Raw genomic sequence first — 23,705 nt, 5'->3', positions numbered from 1 at the left:
TCATCGGTGCGGCCACTATCTGATTATTTTCTGCCTAATCGCTCGCGGGTGTGCTCAGTTCCGATAGATTTGTTTTTGCTGCGCACAAGGCTTGACACGTAGCTGTTTTGTACATTGTGATACCTTGTAGCAAATGTATATTACAGCTAGTAACTCGCTTACTCTTGTGGACCGTCACGAACCATTCAGCTTCGACCATTCGTGCCCCATATATAGGTGTAGTACGTCATTTATTGTGCGTATACAGTACGCATATATTCAAGTGTGCGCTCATTCACTTATTCTTGATACGTCGGCGATAGAGTGGGCGTAAGTTTTCCTGCCATTTGGGACATATGTGTAGAGATAACGTGCGCGAAATTTACTATGACAGGAAGCGGCGCTAGTACCTTTGTCATTGTTTAACGAGTGGTACTCACTGTTGCCGACGTTCCGGGGATGAATCCCTTTCTTTGAAAGTTAGCGATGCAAGGCTGGCGGATGAGCAAATTTCCGTATCCTCGAGGAAAGCCGTACATCACGAAGTGCCGGTGACACTTGGAACAGTTGCAGTAAGGGTCGGCGAACTTGGCCACACAGATTCATTCTATTCCTTAACATGCCAGTCACTATTTTTGCAGCCAAATATTGCACACGTCTTCAATCCACATGATTCAATCTAGCCTGATTGGAGCACAAGTGTGTTAGTGAAAACTCAGTTGCATTTCCGACAGCTGATCGCACAGAAGCAAGGTAGAAGCGGTAATGGTTTCGTATTCGTGCGCGGTCACTGAGGAGAGGTATGGCGCGTCAAGCCCCTTGATCTAAAACCCCTTGATGTTAGAAAGTAGCGACACGCTTTGATCTACGCCGCAACACCCTCGCCGGCGCGGTCAACCTCCTCCTTTTCTCCCCCTCTTTCGCGGAGGCAGCGCATCCGCCACGCTGAATGGCTGCGGCGCGCGAGACTACCCCGTCAAGTGACCCTGACGTCACGAAAACTGCGCGGAACTTGCTTTCGCGCGCCTTTAGTTTCTCCCGCTCGCCATCAGCAGTGCAAGTAGTGGTCGCCCTGCCGCTCCGAACGTGTGTTTCCCAAGTTTTTCCATCCTTTCGTAGGAATCTGAGCTTCGTTCTCAGTGAAAATGCCTTGCTGCTGCGCGTTTCAATGCAGCAGCAGGTCAGAGAAAGGACAAGCCTTATTTTATATCCCCCGAGGTGAAAGGAATGTCGTGCGTCGGAAGCAGTGGCTCCATAACATCGGGAGAAGGGATTTCGCCCCTTCTAAGCACGCCGTTCTTTGCGAGGTGAATGTTGCAGCTTTCCTCATATTTGTGGATGAAGTTGCATGGAGATTTTAATGCTCTTCGCATAGCCGGACTCTTTGTTCAGTTCAATACAGAGCACCGATAACTGTGCATATAGTTTTTTTCTTAAAGAGTCGGCTGAAATTTTTGTTGACTCTTCGAGCCGCGACAAAGCTTTTTGTGTTTTCGCGCGTGAGTTAGTTTTCAAATGTATGTAATTTGTGAGTTAATGCCTGTAACTCATATTTTATAGTTGTGTGCGTGTGTGTGTGCGTGCGTGTGTGCGTGTATGTGTGTGCACGCGTGTGTGTGTGTGTGTGTGTGTGTGCGTGTGATCCTTGCGCCTGATACTTGTGAAGCCAAGGAACTATTTTACTCTTATTGCGTGCTTATTGTATCTTTGCAAAGTTTCAATACTGCGAGCATTTCTTTTTCTTTACGTACTTTATGTTGCGAAGGCATGAACCGCAATATATAGGTAGATAAGTGGTATTATGTATTATTCGCGCATGCTCATTAAGTACAAGCCACGCGCTTCTGATAATATCCCTCAATTCTGATAAACTTGCCATCTTGAAGTCTGTAAGCTAATTATCAAGTGCCAGTCTTAGCAGTTTCCGTGTAAGCAATCAGCCTTTTGTTGTTGTTGTTTTTTTTTCTTGAGAGAGAGACTTAGGTTACTCCCAGAGGTGATGGAATGTAATTTCTCGTCGTTTCATAGTGACGGAATACAGGCGCGTGTGTAAAGTTTTATGTTGGCTGTTTCGCAAACACAGCACGTATTTTGCACAGTGGCATTGGTACAAACTCTTTTGGCCCACTCATTTTGGCGAATTCACTTTAAGTAAACTATCACATTTCTTCTTGGTTACCTTCTCTGAGCATTTTAAGAGCGAAGATTGTGAACCAAATTCTAGTTTATACTCTACGCAGCTTATATTATGTGCGCCCAATACACCTCCGCGTTACGGACTATCCAAGTGGCGACGTAGAGGTTAACAACTCAGCCACTGCTTGGTACTCATTTTTTCGGAGCGCTTCCGCTTGTATTTATCGAAGCGTCCTCAAAAAAAATATGTCACGACGTTCTATCGGAAACGTACTTTCGTAATGACAGTTTCACAAGGGATAAATTCCCATACAACGCTTGAAAGGGCCGAATAAACAAGCGCGCGCATTGATTCTAATGCGGCTGCAGCGAGCCACTGGAGGGTTCAGCGCCGCGCCGGCGCGGTGAGGGGGAGAAATCCGAGGAGAATTGAGGAGGAAAGCGCGCGCGCGGGGGAGAGTGTCGCTACTTTCTAACATCAAGGGGCTTTACTTGATCTTGAAAGTAGCGACACTCTCCTCCGCGCACGCGCTTTCCTCCTCAATTCTCCTCGCCCGCCGGCAGCGCGCTCTGCGCACGGCACGCTATTGCGCCTGGGCTCCCGCGGACGGGCCGCAGAATTCGATGGAAGCGCATTATTTTGGGCCAGTTGCGCGCCCCAGTGGCGTAGAATATTTTGAAAAATGGTGATAACAGCATGGAGAATGCTGAAGGCAACGTTTATGAGGAGGTTGGTTTTATCTTAAAGCCGTACGAATGACACACACTGATGTAAAAGGAGCTTTGAGGCGAGTTCTATACTCCAGTTATTTTTTCTGCCACACGATACGCTGCTTTACTTTTTGCATCTGATCTAGTATTGCTTGTGGCAGATCGCTCTATGTTTGGCAGTTTTATCTTGTATGTGCGCGCATGTGCACCGCAGGTATTGTATTCAGTGTGCCTTCTTATAATGAATTACTGGCGAGAGCATCGTCCGTGCATGTGTTTGTCTCAATGTCGAAGTAGCTTTTGCGCTGTGGTTTCTGCATTGAATAGGACGGTTGCGCAATTTCAGTGCGATGAAATGGTGCCGGCAGCCACTCATCACCCACAATAACAGAATTTGAGGAAAGGTATTTACAGATTATTCTTTAGGCGTCGGTGTCAATGAAGCTTAAAAAATAATCGGTATACCTATGGGAGAAGGCATTCTATATATTTAGGCAAAAGAAACTCCTCTGGAAAAGGTATTTTGATAGTTCACACCAACATACCGTTAAATTGTGTAGTAGGCGGATAGTTAAAATTATTATTTTTATTATACATCAGAAAAACATTTATCACACAAAAACAAAAAGAATGGTCAGTAAGATGCTTTATTTTCGTGCACGCGCAAAAAACGTTATTTGACAAGATACAGATAACGCAGAAGAGTCTCATATAATATTCAGAATGAGAAACAATGCTAGTGTACAAATATGCCATTTCCGATTGAAGAAGAGCTGACGACATGCGAGGTGATGGTGTCCCAGCAGAATATTCAGCATTCTGAGAACCCCATTTTTATGCAACGTACAAATTGCCGCAGCAAAAACGCTAATGAGCAGGCCGGAAGCATTGAAAAAATGCAGCATTAGGGGATGCTTTGATACGAGCAATAAGAAAGGCGCCTTACCTCGCAAACAACACTGTTCCTTGTCGGAACAAAGTTCTTCCGGCCAATGTTGTGCAGCCACTGCTTCTAGCGCAAGCCATCACGCTTTCCTTGTGGTATCGTAAAAACTGCATAGCCATCATCACGCTTCTTGCTGCAGTTATATGCGCAGCAGCACGGCATAGCGCCAGCAGAGTGTACGAAACAGCGTGCAATGTTAGCGTGCGACGTTCTCTATACGCCGAGCCAGCCGAGCTGAGGCGCAAAATGGCGCGAACGAAAAAGCAAAACACAAGCAAAACGCAAGCTCCGCTCGTTTCCAAGGGCAACGGCAGGGAGACCAATCATCGTGCAGGAAAACGGGCGCAAGACCGTCTGCGCGGAGGGGACTCGCGAGGGGCGAGGAGGAGGCGAGGAGGTCGCGCCGGCAACATAGTACAAAGAGTGGCGGTACTTTCCTACATCAAGAGACTTTAATGGCGCGCCGCCATGAGCGCCATCTCGTTTCTCTAAAACAAACTGCTCCGCGAAAAGGGTCAATAAGCCAGCCGTAAAAAGTGCGCGTTTCACGAAAAGCCAGCCGTGCTGTAGCCATGGCAACCCGCGACGCCGCAGCTGCTAGGACACCTGGCATAACCTCGTGACGTCATTCCAAGCCGTGCATGCGGAGTAGCGACAACCACGCAGCTGCTACCGCTAAGCCACGCCCAGCGACGTTAACACCTCGCGCAGCTGAGTTCAGCCGCGCTACCGGCGCGCCGCAGCTTGTGTGACGTCACGCTTTCCTCCTTGCAGTAGCCGAGTTCTGCCGTGCCGAAGCTGGCGATAAGCCACTCCTACCGCCGGAGACACTGAGTACTACGCATGCGCTGACAGCGGGCAATGACTATGTAAGCCATTGCGCGGCGATGCTCAGATGCAGCCATGGGACGCCGAAAGAAAGTGCGTACTCCCGAAGAAGAATCAGCGCGTCGTGAAGCGAGGCTTGCCGCTGTACGAGAACGACAGCGACGAGCAGATCCAGAATAAGCTGCCAGGGTAAGGGGGAACAAGAGACGACGAGAGACGTAATCGATCGAACAGCTTCGCTGTGTCTCGAGCTTTGCGCGACCTAGTGCAAGCTTTGCCGTTTTAGTACGGCTGCGTAGTGGGCAGCCAGTTGCGACCTCGCTCAGCTTCAGGAATGCGATTGGCAGAGTTAGCAGCGTGCGCCGCGAACGCGCGAAGTCGTTCTGCGTCAAGCTGGCGTGTCGACCGTTGACGTCGTTGTCTTTCTGTGTCGCTAAGCGGAGCAGTTTTCGTAGTTGGTGCCATCGCAAGCGAAGCATTGGGCGGCATGTAAGCACTGCTGATGCATGTTGAAGCTGCAGGCGACGAGGCGTGACAGGCTAATCGAAAGCAGAAGACAAACGATGTGCGCAAACTGCGTTGCCACCACATCAGAAGGCCTACACCAGGCTACACCGCGTTTTAGCCAGCGCTGAGACTACCGAAGCGCTCACTGTCGGCACTCGTTAGTTCCAGGGTGCAGTACTTCGATTCACCGCTCCTAGGTGGCGGCGCCATCCCTGGTTAATAAGAGATAGCGTATATTACGCGTTCGCGCCGGCGTCACGTCCGTTACAAGAAATTGATGGCGGACCCCGGCATAAAACACATTCGTGTTAAAAAAATCACCAACGAATATGAAACACCCTAATGCGAAATTTGAGCACAGCTCTATACGGGTTTTCATTTCGCGATATATTTGCTGGCAAGGACAATCTGTCTCGTGCGGCGCACGTTGCAAAGGGAGCAACGTGGACAGGTCTGGTCAAACGACAAGGCTGCGACAGGGCAGCGCTGAAACCATTTTTCCAGCGTTCCCCGCACATCTGCATAAAAAAGCGAGTTCGTAACAAATGCTTGCTGTTCTTATATATTTTCGGTGCGCTTGCATATGAGATTCCGCTTGTCGAGAGGAACTATTTACTACTTATTTATATAAAATTATACAGCTCTCAGACCTGGCGGACGCCGAAGCTGCGTCTCACAAGTTGACTGTTTATAATTACGTGCATAAATACCAGCACGCAACAGTTTCGCTTTAAAACAAGAAAACTGACGTAACTGGTAAATAAAGAGTATTGCCAGTCACATATCGTGTGTGTAACAACACGATATGTGCCTGGAGCAACAACAGTTCTTGTGCAGCCATAGGTATCCTATCTCGGCATAATTTACCTTGGGCTGGATCGCGAAAATTACTGTTTTATGAGATCAAGTTGCTGTTACATGCCATCGTGTAAAGTTCTATACAAATCAGAGTTCATACAAATTTGTCTATTGCGGACTCACGATCTTTACAATATTTAGAAGCCATTATTCGTAGTTACTGAACCGTGCGCCTTAAGAAGTGACATTATCAGAATGCCTTTAATTTTGGGCATTTGTGCAATTTTTTGGTTTTTGCGCAGCCAAAAATATGTTTGTTTTGATGTGTTTGCATTTTATGTATGGCTGTTGGATATTGTTTTCCTATAGTATACGCACCAGGTAGTTGTGGAATATTTTATTCATTTTTTCCACCATGTTGTTTTATGCTTATTTTTATCAAAATAACTCGGACATAATAAAAATTTATTTACCACTTTACTGATTTCACCTTGTATTTCGTATCACTTCGGTAATGTGGGAAACTGATGAGCATAAAAGGCGTTACAGCTTCAGCCCACGTATTCTTGCATTAACTGCCTTGTGGATTTGTCCTTAACCTGACAAGACAAAGATTACTGGGGATTCCTAATGATACAACTAGGCGACAAGAAAGCCCTAGCGTCTTTAACTCAATGATACGACGGCCGCTTTCCACCTCTTTTACGGAGTCTTCCGTCACTTTATTTCGTCACAATTTTTTCAGCAAAAAGTCACTATAATTTCGCCTAATTCACCTCTCTGTGCACGCATTATCGCCTCAGTTCAATTGAGTAATCACTTTTAGACTGTTAAATGTGGCTTTCTCATCATCAACTAGCCCAGCACCGCGTGTTCTTCCCATCATTAGCTTTCGTTAAACTCCTATCACCCAGCTAAACCCCTTTAATCCACCATTATTTACGCCTAATTCAACATTTTTACCAGTGTTAATACACTTCATTCACTTCTCTATATTAATTGTTACTTCAGTTTACATGCTTAATTAATATTGTATACTTAATAGTGGTTTTGCGCGCGCTATCGCCTCTTATCCTAAGAGGATCCTTTCGTGTCAACAACACGGTTTTGAAACGGCCTTGAGACGGACACCACACCATGATTTATGCATAAAAGCCTGTCGCATTCAAAAAACATCTGCGCCAAATAAATCATAGTAATTCTCCCGCTTTCATCATAAAACACCACCACGAAAGCGCACTGGTTACGCTTCCAGCGCGCAAGCAGCGCTCGCTCTTGCCCGGAGCAAGATCGCCGCCAACCGGTTTCCCAGGCTTCAGCCGGTCGCATGGGCGCGCATAGGGGATCTCCACTCCAGAAGTTTTTTTATAACCTCCTTGGGTGCGCGTGACAACAGGTTTCAGCGCGCACGTCACTGAAGGGTGTCCGCCGTTCGCGGCTCGCGTTTTCATCCTTTGCTGTTGTGCTCGTTCGCTCAGTTACGCCTAGGCTGATGCCGACGCTCGCCGTACAAACGGGCGCCTAAAGGCTGTGCTCTAAAATAAGGGAAACGTTATGAGCGTGATGTGTAGACAAAGTTTAAAGTGTGTGGGTAAATCGCGGTGTTTGCACTAAATTAGGTATACAAATGCCCCGGAGGATGTTTTAAAAGTGGTGTAAAATGTAGCCGGGCTTCCGTAGAACAACGACTAACTCCAAGAATAAACTTAGCAACCAGCAAGAATTACTATGGCAAATAAATATGTCATTTTAAATGCTTGTTCATCTAACCCATTGTGGTCATTTCACGCCATGTTTCCTAGCGCCCCGAATGAAGTATACGCTATAAAACTATATATTACAGCGAAGCTGTTAAGGGCTCACTCTTCGATGGTCGCGTCCGGATGTAGACAAAAACTCTCATTGGCCGTATGCTGTATGTGCGAGTGAAAGAGCGCGAGAGACGCGTGCTTTTACGGGGAGTGAACGCGCTGCGGAGAGCAAACGCGACTTCCCCGTGGAAGGGGAGTGGTGGGCGAGGAGGGCATTGAGGCACCCTAGACTGTGTTCAGCCGTTCCGTCACGTAGACATCGCGCTAGCGCTCTTATCGGTTGTCCTTACGACTTGCCATTGCCCGGCATCGTGTCGTTCGTTCGGAGGAACAACGCAAAGAACGACGGGGAAATGGCGACTCAATCTCCCACTCGAAAGGAGGACAGCGGGAAGGCAGCGCGGGAGGGAGGGGTTGCGGCTTCTGTTCTGCGAGTAACTTGTACTTTGCGCGGTGCCGGGCGGTCGCGCACACCGTATTTTGAAAGCGATCTGCAACACGGCTCCTATTATATGTAGGCGCTGTGCTTTCGCCACTCAGTTTCCGTTGAAGCGATAGACCGTATGAACCTTCGCCCGCTGCTGCTGGCGCGCTTTCTCACGTCAGCGTTTTGACAGCGGTTGTGTGCGGTCGCACAAACAACGCGCAGAACTTTTGTCGACGGTGGCGGTGTTTTGGCCACTTTCGCAGCGAACGCCCGCGGCGTTGGTGATATGTTTATGAAGAACGTGCCAACCTTCGCCTTACAACCGATGGTGGTGTATCGTAGTGACCACAAGCCCATGCTCCCTGTGGTCACTAAATAAATGAAAACCACCGGCTCTAACATATTTCTCATTATTTGATAGTTGAAATAAACAATTACACCATCACATCTTAACAGTCATAATTGGAAATACATAATTCCCACCATAGTACAGCTTCGCTGGGCTTCCATCTCCACCGCAGTGGAAGGGCTGACAGTTTTTTTTATCATGCTAAAGGGCGTGTTACGGTTGATGCGTAGGCAAAGTTCTAAGTTTGGGTTACATTGCAATAAGTTACCTATGTAACTTATACCAACCATATCAGCCATATCAACCAGCGCTTTTTTTTTCTCGAAAGCTTCAGATATAGATGAAATAAATGTACACATGTTTGTCAGAGTCCAAAACTCGTTCTACACATTTACTTTTCGTGTCAAAATAGCTGTGGCATTTTGGCGACAATTTCCCAGCCCAGCTGAGCCAGAAGGCATGAATGAACTTTTTTTTTTCAAAGGCACATTATATGATTCCGTCGTTCAAATGGTGAGTATGGCAAGGCAATGATGTAATGTGCCTGCCAAATTAACCACTATTTCAAATATTCCAACAGTTCGAGTGCTTTTGGCAACAGCAAAAACCACTAAAATTGCGAAGCTTGAATTTTTTTCTCGGAATGCAAGAAAATCCAGAAGCCAAAAATTAATTATAGAAGGGTAGCACGATTGAAATTGTATAGCGAGAAAATATTTGAAACTTTGAAGGTTTGGCCGATCACCTGAAAAGTAACAGTAAAGCTCGAAATTTTTGCCACAAGCTTCGTGTTCAAGGTCAAAAAAGTAGCTTTGGTGGTCGGCGTAAAAATGCATGTGATATATGATTACGTGCTCAACATGTCTGCTATTCATCTGAGAAGTTACAAAAAGGTATTTTTTAAACGCGATAGATTATTTTAAGAATTTTTGTGTTAGCACCGGTTTTTCTCTTACTTGCGCCCAAGCTTGCCGGCCTGGGATGCAGACGACATAGCATGCTTCGTCTGCAACGCAGTCGACAGAGAGACGGTGTTGTGGTGACGCGATGCGCCGAATGATAAGACAAGAGGAACCACGTAACTTACTTTTATTTTGATGACAATCGCTTATATACAGATGATATCATTGACAGAGCGCCCCTATACACAACAGGCGTCATGGTCTACGTTTTATTGCCAAGATATGGACGCTCTAACGCAGTGCCTGTTGTGCTTGATGTGTGTCATGTGAACCATACAGCCAATGCACATGGAATATCAGGATGTGTTAAATTCGTCAGGGAGTCCTGTAGAGTTGAAAGGTACGTTCCATGCAATTTATAAAAAGAAATGTTTGCGCCTAAGTAGCCATCCTCCTTTACAAGAAGTGCTTGCCGCATCCCAGCCACATACACTTTCAATGACCTAACAGTTCAGACAGCTTCCACTTACAAATATTTAGGAGTTCACCTTCAGTCCGACTTAACCTGGAACTATCACATTGATTTGATTCTAGTAACTGCTAACCGTTCTTTTGGCAAGTAACTTTCGACATGCTCCTGCGCAGGTGCGTAAACTTGCTTGTATTTCCTTATTCCTACCTAAAATTGAGTACGTTTAGGCCATATTGGACTCGGATCAAGCCTACATCAAAGAAAACATTGAATCCCTGCAGAACCGTGCTGCTCGTTAGATTTTTTTCAGATTGCTCGCGTTTCACTAGCGCCACGGCGTTAAAAGCTCGTGCGAGTCCTGATAGCCTTTCCCATCGCCGCAAAGTTGCTCGTTTACCTCTTTTTCACAAAATTTACCATCAACCGTTGCTTCATGACGATTTCTTTTAATCACCCTAAGCGTCTTTCCACGCCGCGACCATTCTTTCAAGATCAAACGCACCACATGCAGCACTTCATGTTTTGCGAAACCGCTCATGCCCAAAACCATTATTGAGTGGACCTGGCTGCCTCCTACAATCGCAACTGAAATGAATAAATCAAATTTTCATGAACTTCTAAAGAATGAATGCGATGCGTAGCTTTTCTTCTAGCTCTGCTCCATTTACTCCAACGTGTTTATTAACGCCATAGCGTTAAGGGCCCCGTGTCGCAGAAAATTCGGCGTCGGCGTAGGTGTCGGTGTCTATGGCGGAAAAAATCATTCGGAACCACCCCCACCGCGCAGGCCCTCCAAGGTAAATACACCTGGTAGCGAAGCTTCCATAGAAGCCCATACGTTCAAAACATGGCGGTTCATCGGCGGTTCATGGGGCTTGGCGCCATCTGTGTGAGGAGAGAACACTCCGGCGGCAGAAAAAAATAATGTGACGCCATATCCGTTAAAAACAGAAGTGACGTCATTTTGTTCTCAAAGGCGCGAAATTTGTTTTGGGGGGCCTGCCATTACAGCTGTATATTCAAATGCACCGCCATTCGACGTGATGGGCGTTTCGAGCTTTCACTGCGGGAACCGATGCAGGAAAAGTTCACCCATACGGGTGTCGAAACCGCACCCTTGCGCAGAACATACGTTGTTTGAAGGCCGACGAACGCTTTGGGCGTAGAGTGCTCGTCTTTTCGTCGGACGCCAAGCCCGTCGGCCAGCGCTGTCCAACGAAAACAACTAAAGTGAACAACTATCTGGCAGTCGCAACTCACTACTTATGACTGAACAGGTTCAGAAACAATGAAACTACACGCGTCACCAAATTCGGGCAAACGTCGACAAGCAAAGCAACACAACATGTGAGGGGGGCGTATTGTAACAGGTTAACTTTACGAGTGCCCTTTTTTGCCCACTTCAAGGGCTGCATTGCATTGCGAGTGATAGCTGCGTCAACGCCCGCTGCTATCGGTGGGCGCTGAAAAAAGGTATTTATTGATAATGATCAAGTAAAATAGAGTTGTTATTTTATCGCCATGCGTATATAAGATTGATTAGCAATTTATTTTCGTAACTGTGTATCGCTTTAATTAAAAAGCGCTTTTTTCTTTCGCAATAATTGTTCCCTCCAAACATAGTCGCTCTTCAATCGCTGTTCTCATAACCACCCTTACTGATGTCGGTGAAAATTCGTTCTGAATAGCTTTTCGCCCGAAGCTTCGCGACCATTTGGATCGACCTTGGACCCTCCGCGTGGCGTCAGATGTTAGTGAAGAAGAAAATCATCCCGAACCTCCCCGACCGCGCAGGCCCTCCGCGTGGCGCAATGTGTTAATGAACAAAAATTTTATTTATCACACTAAAATTCGTCAGAAAAATGGTAAGGTACGACTTAACCACTACCTATAGACATGGTGGCGTCGGATTGTAATTTGAATGTACGAGAAAACATAATTCTGTTTCGAGGAAACTCAAACACAAACCCCTTTTCCAGTATTTCTACCATAGCAGCAGCGGCGCGCTCGGGCAGGTTACTTGCGAAAATCATATCCAGATGGCGCTCATATTCTCGGCAGGTCAAATTGGGACTTCGCCTGCCTAATGCGTTTTGGACACGCGCGCGCGTTGGGCAATAGCAATAAATTAATAAAAAAATGTCACAGTTTCGCCCTAACGGCGAAGCAATGAATGCGATAGCAACACAGCAATGTCATACGAAGTAAGGTGAGCGGCTTTGGTAACAATATGAATTGTAGTAAACATGAGCTGATTAAGTAAGCAGGTGTGCTGCGGCGTAAGTAGACCGACATGAAGAGAGACTCGATGACCACGAGAAGGCGCGTGTGAAACGGTGGTGTTGATGAGAAGCGCTTCCCGTGGGCAGCGCGCGTGCGAAGGGACACACCTGTAGCGCTGCACTGCCGATCCGGGCAGCATTACATGTGTAGCGTGCGTTGGAAAATGTGACCCGACTATTACTGTTTAAAAGTGAAGCCGACTTTAACGGGATCGGTGTAAGCTCGGTCTTTGTGAGCTGGCTTTCCCATGTTCTGTGTTGCAGTGAAGCTTACTCACGAAAAAAAAAATGCGATGCGAACGGGGCCGGATAACGCTTTCGCGTTCCACTCTTAAAGGCGAAGCTTAAGCGTCCGCTATTTTTTTTTTCTGTACTGTGTATTATGTTGCGTTTTTTCATTATGTTTCACTGAATTGTTACGCCACATTTTGATTGTTGTTGCCTATTTATTTAATGCGTTTCTCTAGTTTGTCAAGGAATTTTGTCACCCCCTATGTAATACCCTTGTTGTGAGGACCTTTAGGAGTTTCTTTAAAAAAAACATAAGATGAAATTATAAACAATATCGAAAGGGACTTCTTACCCTTGGCATGATTGTGTATTTCAAGAAGGCATTAGACTCAATAAACCATGATATACTCTTGCGGACATTGCCTGAAAATAGACATTTTCATCGCGCGAAGATGGAAGGGCGTGCGGCCAGCCTCTCTGGCTTGTGCGAGCAGACGCGGCGCTGCTTGAATGTGTTGCCGGTCGCGGGCTGCGGAACGATTTGGTGGTGTTTGCGCTACTTCTGAGTGCAATTTACGAGATCTCCGTTCTTACGAGGTTGTCAAACAACCACTGTGTAGCCTTTAGGGCGGTGGAAGAATGCGACACACACCATCAACCGCGGTGTATGTGTTTGTTGTGAACTATTTTGGATGTATCGGTTTTCACTCGACGAAGAGAACCGGCGTCTGTGAATCGCCAGCGTGAATTGAAATTCTCGCTGTCTGATCGCTTCACGTGGGAATTAAAACATAAAAGTGTGCTCGTGTACGGCTAATTCAACCCCGAAACATCTAAGCGCCAATTGTTATAAAACATTTGCATCAGCCACCGGCATCGTTCTCACGCATTTTAAGTCTAGTAGACTTCAAATCATTATTTCTACGTTAGTCTCCTGTATGAGGCTGAAGGCTTTGCTCAACACAGCTAGCACTGCGGTTGGTAAACTTACATGCTTGATACATACAAGCTTTGTGCTTCGGTCGGCTTTGACTTTTTGCCCTGTAAGACACAATATACAAAGGGGATCGCATAAAAAGAATCCAACAGGCATTTGTAAGGACAATTTCTGTAAGATGGGTGAGTGCGTCGTAGAGAACTGGACTTATGAGACTGAAAAAAAGAAAAAAAAAGTTTACATGTCCTCCTTTTGCGGAAAAATAAAACAGAACATGGAATAATGCCGCAATAAGACTTCGCATGGTCGTGCGACATGCTTGAACCACTTGGATCATATCGCTATATCGAAAAAACAGATCAATAACAGCTCTTAGTACTGCCTCGGACGCTAGCGCAGTCTGTAGCTGGTTTTTCGACCACACGAGAAGTGTGATTGACACTGTACGGCATGCGGTTATTATTGACCAATCTATTTTACTTGTGGGCGGAAACTTTGCCCAGCAAACAAGTCAGTCGCCCAGTATATCTACAGATAACAACTTGAACGCTTGTAAACAGCACAACGTTTGTTCCCCAGCAGAACGCTACCTACGCTGTTCGGATTGTCATATGTTTCGTAACTACTCACTGCTGCTAAACCATAGTTTAGAATTGCAGTACTTAGAATGCTGCAGTATGGTAACATTCATGAAACAAAGTTTCAGAAATACCTAACTGAACTACGAGGCTGATTGTAGGCTCAAACAAGCGCGCACACTTCGCGCTGGGTGCTCCATCCGCCCTAAAAGAAGCAGTAACTGCAGCCGGTGAATTAATTCAGAGTTAAATCATTTCACTAGGCCTCACAGGACCATTCTCCACGTAGAAGAAGCCATTTCATACTAAATATACCGCGTGAGTGCGAAAAAACCCACCAGAAGCTGCCGCTGAGCGTATACCATAGCATACAACACGGGCGCTCGCCCAAGCCAGCATGCTAACTACACAAAGATGGCGGCACTGCCGACGCAATGGCGGCACGCATGAAAAAACGGTCTATAAGAGGAACGCCACTGTCACTATGCGCTAGTTACTTAGCCTCCAGATTGCAATGCACACAATTAAACTGTTTTACAGCGAAGCTGTTGAGGGCTAGGGTCCCCCAGGATCGTGTGCGCGTGTTGAGCAAAATTATCATCGTGAGCATTGGCTCGAGCGTCGCCGTCTTTTTTAGCGCACGGCCCCCTCCTCACTCCCAGCAGGCTGAGCCACCGCTATATCTCTACTCTGGCGCCAGTCGACCTTCTTTTATGCCGCGTTCCCCTTGAGTAGAGTTGGGCCAGGCTGCGAAGCTAGCACGGCAAGCCTGCTACAAGCTGCGCCCGACTAGAGTTGAGCCCTGCTGGGAGGCTAGGCCGGCGGCGCTCCTTCTTTGCGTCCCTCCGCCTCGGCGCCACCTCGTCAAGTCGTATGAAAACGCCGGGTTGGCGGCGTTGTTAAACTTAGGATTGTAAAAAAGTGTGCGTTATAACGCGGTTTTCAACGGATATTAAGTTTGCTTCTTCATTACGTGACGTAACTCACCCTGGTGACCACGTGAGCGCGTTATCGCTTGTATGCGCGCCGGAATTGGTGTAGCTGTCTTTGACGGCTACGCTTTGACTGTACGGTTATCGCGACTGTGTACGTTCCCCTGCAACACCTACGAAGGGCACCGAAACGTTCATGATATACATGTTCGGTTGGGTGATGCCTAACGACGATACGCCCATTCTCAACGTGTGGGCAATATTCACTACAGCAGACCCACCATTATAGTCACAGCTTCGCTGGCTTCCATTTTCACATTAGTGGAAGGACTCTGAATTTTTTTCTTCACGTTTCAAAGCTACTGACGTTGGTGTATCGCAGGGCTCAATCTTGGGGCCTTCTATACGTCAACGATATAATGAACCTTGCGAATACGCCCAGAATGTTGCTGTACGCAGACGACATCAACATATTTTTAGCAGGTATAGTGTGAATGGGGTAATCAAAAATGCAAATGCATCGTTAGATGAATTGGCAATGTTGCTCAGTACGAATAGGCTGCAACTAAATGTTAAAAACACAAATTATATGTTCTTCGTGCCTAAAATACACACGTTAACAATACCCTCGATTTCACATTTTCGGGCAACCCAATTGAACGTGTCGTATCGGCCAAGTTCTTTGGTGTGACTATCCATGAACTATTACGGACAGACACGTTAAAAATATCCGCAAAAATTTATTAATGTGTCTGAAGTGTCTCCTGTGAAATGTATCCTGTGCCTATGACAAAAGAAACAGGTTTGCCTTAAACTCATTCAATCTCATTTGCATTACTGTTTGTTAGCCTGGGCTCATACGAGTAATAAAAACCTACATTCACTCTTTCACCTTGAAGAGAGGGCAATGAAAGCTGTCGCCAATATGCCATATATTCCAAGAGCATGGCCACACATTTCATTTCCCTATTGATAATGAATATAAAACAACTAATAACCTACCGGTATGCAATCGAGTTATATCGTGCAGCTAACAACAAAGTTTAAAATTGTTTCAACCCTAAAGTCACATCCACAAACCAATTATGAGTTGAGGCATATCTCTCGAAGATAACAGATAAGAACGAACTATGGAGCGCAAACATTCGATTTTTAACTTATACATTTTCTTAACTTATCAGAGTAATTCTTTAGGTGCTTACAAAGAAGGCGTTATGGAAGCGGTTGCTACATAAGAAAAAAGTAGCATACGTATTCAGCGCAGGTGTCGTTAGGCGTTACACGATGTGTGTTTTCATATTGTGAAAATGAATATTATGTTCACTCTGCAGTGAAGTGTGCTGCTGTCTGTCAAATGCTACGACTGATTTTGAGGCGATGGGCCTCGTCAGGCAGCTTGCCTACTGCGCTTCTCCTAAAGCGTACTGTACAACTGCTACGCTTTTAATAAAGTTTACTTTACTTCACTCATCATCATCTTTATTACATACTGCAGACCCCTGGGTCCAAGCAGGTGGGTAGTTTCAAAAAACACTCATAATAAAAACTTCTTCTTCAAGATAAGTTTTATTTTCCTGAGAGGTACTCTTAGCTGTGCGCTTGGTGATGAAGCCTCGTGCTCATTTAATTGTTTTTTTTTATAGTTGACTCCAGGGGAGCATTGAAAATAACGTCGTTAATCGAGAACCCGCCGTGGTGCCTGAAGTAACCGAGACACCGATTGATAGACCAAGAATCAGCCTTTATTCTCCGCTAAGCAACTAATATATATAGGGCTGGTGTGACGTCACCCGCCGCAACAGATAACCGCTTACGCGGTGACACACTAGGAGACAAACAGCAGACGGCATTATCACTGCTCGCCGGCTGGCGTTATCACGTTACCACAGTGCCTATGGCGTTCCGCTACTAAGACCGTGGTCGCGGGAATCGGGATTGCAACCCGCTCGCGGTGGCCGCATTTCGATATGGGTGAAATGAAAAACGCCGTACACTGGGTGCACGTTAAAGAACCCCAGGTGGTCAAAATTAATCCGGACTACCTCAATGCGGCGTGCCTCGTAATCAAATCGTGGTTATCGCACGCAAAACGCCACAATTTAATTTCATTGCGATAGCAATCATATGGACACTCCAAGCGCATTTCTGCCGTCGCCGTGGTCGTGGACGTCGCTTTGAGGTTCCGTATAAAGTCCAAACACGGTAACATCATCGCCGCGCGCAGTACGCTGTATGTGCCAGTGAAATCTTGCGAGGCTCAGCCGACGATAGCGGCTCAATCGCGCGCGCGCGAGGGAGAAAGCGCGCTTCTTCCCGTATCTTGAAAGCGATCTGCGACGTGGAAAAAGTGCGCGTCCGTGCGGGCGTCATCGTCAAAGCTATTTTCGATGTGGACAAGAAGAAGTAGTTTAATGATTTGAAAATGTAGAGAGGTCGGCCGGAAAATGGAACATCTGGCCTGCTACTCTACGTAAGGGAAGGGGAAGAGGGGAAGAAAGAGGGTCACAATGGGGGATGACAATGGGAGAAGGTGAAAGGACACGTTGCATAAATGTTATCACAAGCGTGAGTCCAGGCCCGTGTCGCCCAAGAAACGTGAAATAGCACGCATTGTCTCTATCGTCTGCCAACTCTGTGGCCATGCACCCAGCAAGAGGTCTTCCGACAGTGGTCCATTGCGATGTGGACAAAGTGCAGCTAGTGCCGGTAGCTTCGTATGCGCTGTGCTTTCAACGTTTCCTTCGCGTTGAAGCGAGAGACGGCACGAAAGTCAATTCGCGCGCTGCTGCTACCGCGCCTCATCACATCAGTGTTTTGACAGCGAGTTTCCGCGGTCATCGAGCGAGATGTGTTCATGTACACCGTGCTTGTGTTCGTATAGATGTCTACTAATTTACTATCGCAATCGATGCTTCTCCTCTCTGGCGAAACTGCGACATCCTTTTTAAGATGTCTGTAATCTTTCTTCGAAATGCTTGTCACCACTGTATATGTGCTATAATTTCACTGATATTATTGTATTTTAATTATTAAATATATTGTCGACAAAGTCTTTGTTTTCGTATATATTTTTTTTATTTAGGTAGTTACGAAGACGTTTGCGATGATTCCGTTGTTGCCGTGAGATTCAGCATTTAAAACTGTGAAATCCGCCTGCTTGTACTACCGACCCAAAAAATTTACGGACCATGGGATCTTAAAAAACGCTAAATATCTCAGCAGCCTTTAAAAGTAGCCAGTAAAACTGTACATAGTAATGTTGTTTGCATATACCAGTAGAGGCGGGAAACGGGAATACCAGGCTGCGTTTTGAGGCTGCGGAGATATTCAGCTATTTCTCAGATCCCTTGGTCCGTAAACGTTGTTGGTCGATATAGTACGTGTCATAAGACATTTACAGTCGAATGCCTCTACCACGAAATGACCCGTATGACAAAGGATTTTGCATGTCCCGACAGGATTCCCATCTGCCATGTGTATTGTGAGTGCCTGCATGTGGACCTCTTCAACGAATGTACCTCTACATCGGAGCGATATAAGAGTCACCGTGGACTGATTTGTTGCGTTCCAACTAATGCACATAGCGGCGTCGCCATTTTCCTTCGTAGCCGCCGCCGAGTGGCGGTGCACATAATGTTGAAGGCATGTTTACCAATCATCTCAGGAATCTGCCACCGCCAAGTAATATGTGCACCACCACTTGAATGATAATCGCAATAACGACGATAAACATCCCTACAAGATCGCCTTGCCTGAATTTTCTTTTTAGGTCAGGTTTGGTTCAGGATCATGCACGTTCTACAAAGGTCGTTTGGGGTTCGGGGTCAGTGGCGGCTAAAATTACGGTTCGAGTTTTGCTTTTGTCTCGCGTTTGTTTGGAGGCACTGATTCCAACTGCATTTTGAAAATTTGATCAAAGTGTTACACAAACCGATGCAGCAACTGTCTTTTGATGATGCAGAAAGCCTTTATATATATATATATATATATATATCGTGAGCAACAAAGTGCCGTGAGATAACACTACAAATGGTGCAATCAGTTGTTTGTTTCGGATCTTTGCCTCTTTGGTTGCATAAGCACTGTATGAAACCAAGAGGCCATGGATGGAAAGAAAGCACCGGGAAAGTGTTTGTTGCTGGACAAGATGGTGCGGTCTACTAAACATTCTAACGGCGCGAAGAGCAGACAGCACACGCAAAACATGACAAATACACAAGCGCCTGTGTGTGTCGTGCTCTCTGTGTGTTGTCTCCATTTCGCGCCGTAATGATGAACAGGTAAAGTAAGCGGGTATTATTGTCACGTAGAGTTATATATCAGTGCGAATCAAATGTGCGATGTACGACATTATTAATGGAGCAATGAATGAAAGCAGTTCTTGCTATAAGTGCATGTGAAGCAGGCAAACCAACCGAGCTGACGGTGCTCACCGTCTTGTCCGCAGCGGTGCCCCAGAGAACGAGGTGGAGATTCGCTTCCGCAGCAGGGAGCCTCGCGGCCTGCTGCTCTGGACGGGTGGCCGTGGAGACCACATGGCGCTCGCGCTGGACCAAGGCCGGCTGGTCGTCTCGTACGACCTGGGCGCTCGGCGACAGGAACTGTGGTCCGAGTCGCGGCTCGACGACGGCCGCTGGCACACGGCGCGGCTACAGCGTCAGGGCCGCCTGGCCACCCTTGTGGTGGACGGTGCGAAGCCGTTGAGCTCCAGCGCTGCCCCCGGCGCCACGCAGCTCAACACGGACGGGCTGCTGTGGCTGGGCGGCTGCCCCAAGCTGCCGCCCGGGCTGCCGGCCGCGCTCTACTTGGGCTTCGTGGGCTGCATACAGGAGGCGACCGTCGACGGGCGCCAACTGGCGCTCGCAGGCCCGCCGTGCTCCTCCGACCCCGTCACCTGAAGGCGCATCGCTACAGTCTCACGCCAAGAGGGGCAGCACGGAAGAAAAAGCCAGGCGCTCGTATTTTGCGCCTTTCTTCGTTGCACGCAGTCACGTGCAGTGACCGAAAGGGGCTACTTTTTCTCAAGCTGCAGGTGATGCGCTCCTAGCGAGCCAGACGCATCATAGGCCGAGCCGACCACCGAACGGTATAGCTTTGACGGAAAACAATCGCGCGGTTCTTTTCCTCTTGGGCTTCCCATCTGGAGTAGCTGCGCACTACGCACATTGAGGACATTTCAACGATGTTGAAGCATCCACAGGCAACCGCACTTGTAGCGTCAATAATTATAGAACTGCTTTGGGACCTAGCATCAAGGTGTAATCAAAGATGGGATGCCACCACTACCAACTCTACCGTGATGTGCTCGGAGAGCAAACAAGAATTCAAAGAGCTTATTTACTTATGCGCACATGTTGCTCATAGCCGCTGCCACAGGCGCGCGGCCACCCCGTTACGCGGTGATAGCTGTTACCATTGTTCTTTCGTTTACTTTTTGTGTTGAGTTCATTACGATGTTAGGTGGCAGTTATGATTCGTTGTTAATGAGGTCAGGGCACCTGTTCACTTGGACATGCATATTCTTGCAGTTTCTTTTTGCTACAAAGAGGAGTTTCACCTCAGGGTAGCTACAGTAGTGTAGTGTGACATCTCTTTATGTACATTCTGATGCGTACGACTAGGGAGCGTCACCCCAAAGCATCTGCTTGCATCTTCGAGAGCGTCGGCACGGATTGGCCCTGACAGAGAGTGTTCATCAGTGGCCCAGAACTTTACCGTGCCTTTTTCTTGGTCCGTATTGCGTCACATCTGAGTTCTCGGCTGCCGTTACCACAGTCTTCCATAAACGTGCCTCTTGATGATTTGCGGGTTACTCGGCCTGCGAGAAACATGCCCAGAGCTATCGCTGGTTCCTGCGCTGCTGATCACTGTTGGCCGTGCCACTTACGGACTCTGCAATGTTCCGACCAACAATCGACGTTGTGGTTCAGCATGCCGATGTCGTCGCCAATAATAAATACTATAGTGAACTTGGAGTTACTGTGAAGAAAAAGCTCGTGCGTTATACAAGGGCAATAACAGACTTTGTGCAACTCTTGTACCAGCTCCGTGAGACAGTGCTGCATAGCAAATGAACTTGTGACTGTGCGTGGACTCACTCGCCTGGTGTGCAATGGTTGTATTATGCCGCTTGTCAATTTACCGTTAGTATGCGTACCCAGCCACGATATGTCGTGCTTACGTAGTAGAAATATTCACGACTAGCGACAAAAAAAAAGGGGGGGGGGAGGGGGGGGAAGCAGAAACAAGTCTGCACTGTGCTCCGTGTTCATTGTTCGAGTTGCTCTCACTATGTAGTCTCACCAACTCACATATTAAAAATTTTGTTGAAAATTGCGTTCTTTCCCAAAGCAGCTTACAGACTTTATATCCTTTGTGGACTGCACGATAGAACTAAGCCGACAAATCTGAACGGTACTGAGAGTGCATATATAGTATACAGTGAACATGGGCAAATTTATTCTCGACTGATCCGAATGTAATAATTTGTCTTGGCAGCAAAATTAATCATAGATCGCCAAGTTTTGCTAATGAAAGAGAGAGCGAGAGAGAAATAGAAGAGAGGAAAGGCAGGGATGTTAAACAGACGGACATCCGGCTTGCTACCCTGCACTGGGCGAAGGGGGTAAGGGGGTAAATCACGATAAGACACCGGTATTCCTTTCTTTGAAGCTATCTCTAAGACGGTGAAGCTACGTGTTGAGGAAAAATCGCCTCCGTAGAATGACTGCAACGGGCTAGTTGGCGTACTTCTCCAACAGTTTTAAGGTAACTTGCCTTAACTTCACCTGCGCAATAGCTAAGGCCCGTATTCACAAACCGAACTTACCCTTAACTTATGACTTCAGTAGCCGGTTGATGCTTAACGCGTTTCATAGACAAATCTAGTACTTAAGGTAAACTTTAATCGACACTTGAGTACCGGAAAGTAAAGTACAGCCATTGGCAACCTTAAGTGAGACTTTCGCTGCTCTCGCCTAGCAAGCAAGATGGCCGACTGCTACGGCAGCCTCGCCGACTTTGCCGATTTCGCCGGACGTGTGCACGATATTACGGAGGATGACGTATACCGATACGCGCCGCCACTACGGCCACGGCGCAGGGATCGACGGAATCCCAGGGAAGTATACAACGCGGAATTCTCGTGGCGGTACCGCTTTTCCAAGCAAGCGGTGCTGTCGGAAATGCTGCCACTGGCCCCAAAAGACAACGAACGCGGTCACCGCGTGCCGGCGCTGCTCCAGCTTCTGATCGCGCTGCGATTCTATACGGCGCCGGAACGTTTCAGGTTGTCACCGGGGCCATCGTTAATGTCTAATTAATTAATCAATTAATTCACCTTGCCACTCGTTGGCCATATCTGGCCCTTGCGCCAATAAACCAGATGAATCAATCAATCAGTGTTTAATTAATTTCTATCATTTAATTAATGCGTGAAACGAGCTCCAGAGGCACGGCGCGTTCTTCGGAAAAGTTTGTTTTCTTCTTTTACATCGTCCGTGCGGGTTAAAAACACACACACACCATCTACGCACAAACACCACACGTTTTCAGCACAAAAACAAAAAAAGTCGGGACGACGGCACACGCAACCGCAGTGGCTGCGAGAACCAATGTGAACTTGTGGCCAGATAAGTTTGAGGAAAGCGCTAAAACCAAATAGTTGTATGTATTTTACTCAGCAGAATGCCCGTGCAAGTACTGCAACATTTATATCCGCAGTAATCTGCTGCCAAAATATTTTTTTTACGATTGAACCAATCGTACACGTAAATTATTTACGTACCCTCGACACGAGACGACATACTTGACCCGAAAAGTGTTACTTTCGAAAGTGATACTTAAGTGTCGTTTTTGAAGTCCTCTCTTAAAACTTTCCTAACCCTTGTACTTTTCCCGCCATTATTGACGCTCTACTTAAGTACCGTTTGTGAATAAGGGCCTAAGTGTCACCCTACAGCTCAATAGAAAAATTCAGAAATAGCTGTTATTTTTTTGCGGAATGTAGTGACGTTGCTGAGCTGGAAGAAATAACACTTGAAACACTAACAGAACAGCTCATTGATCTTACGAAAACGTTGCTTGAGCCACCGCAGTCTGTCTGCGCCACGGGGCCGAGCCTAGCGACCCACACCCCATTCTTACGAGTTGTGCGTCCATTGCCGCCGTCTAAAGCAGTTTCTATTATGGGTGGCGGGAGAAACGTTCAGTAGCAAATGTGCCCACTGGGGCTGCTCGCCGTGATAAAATGCGGGTTCTTGAGTTGCATCAGTGAAGCTTGACAATGAGGCCAGATGGCTTGCATAATGCATTTGGCGCAGCTGCTGGTCTGGTAAAATTTCCTCTCAGGTTACAAATTGGCTACTGCTGAAGATCACGCGCATAAGTATTTCCTCTAGTTTCCTCGAGCCGACTTGGGTTCGGACTGCGTGGAGTACGAATGGTTCGTTGGCAGCTGCGATGTGCCTGTACCTTCGCGAACCTTCATTTGTAAAGCAGGGCTAGAGTTGCCGCATCAGCTCACTCCGGTCCCTCTGCGTACAACATCCGTTTAGCACCCTATTACATCTTACTCAACAACACTCCCTTGAGTACTTTGAAAAATTGTGGTCATTCAAATAGTGTGCTGCCTATTCGCTACGTTTTTATTGAGATCACATACAGCTTTACAACAGCCTACGCAACCAGGCACAAAGTACTTACAGTAACTCTATCAATGAACGTTAACACGGGAGCGCACGGTACTTGTTGGGAACATTGACGAGTGGCTCGCGCACCCTCGTAGTTTGTAGGTCCTTCCCTGATCGTGCTCTAGCATAGTCTGCTAGTCTATTGACAGGCCGTCGGTCGATGCGCATGCGCTTGGGACTGCATGTTCC

The 23,705-nt window shown here is 47.0% G+C and overlaps 1 protein-coding gene across 2 annotated transcripts in view; it reads left to right on the top strand.

Annotated features, from left to right (window-relative positions):
• LOC119430989 (agrin-like) overlaps nucleotides 1-21,037 on the top strand; it is a 412,147-nt gene extending 391,110 nt beyond the window's left edge. For both annotated transcript variants that reach the window (XM_037698455.2, XM_037698454.2), the window contains one exon: nucleotides 19,274-21,037. In XM_037698455.2, the coding sequence (XP_037554383.2) occupies nucleotides 19,274-19,724 (451 nt within the window). In that variant the 3' untranslated portion in view covers nucleotides 19,725-21,037. The remainder of the gene's footprint in view (nucleotides 1-19,273) is intronic.
• The last annotated feature ends 2,668 nt before the right edge of the window (nucleotides 21,038-23,705 follow it).

Source organism: Dermacentor silvarum, chromosome 10 (assembly GCF_013339745.2).
Source record: "Dermacentor silvarum isolate Dsil-2018 chromosome 10, BIME_Dsil_1.4, whole genome shotgun sequence".
Lineage (NCBI taxonomy): Eukaryota > Metazoa > Arthropoda > Arachnida > Ixodida > Ixodidae > Dermacentor > Dermacentor silvarum.
The sequence above is the reverse complement of the archived record's forward strand: the minus strand, read 5'-3'. Positions and strand labels throughout refer to the sequence as shown.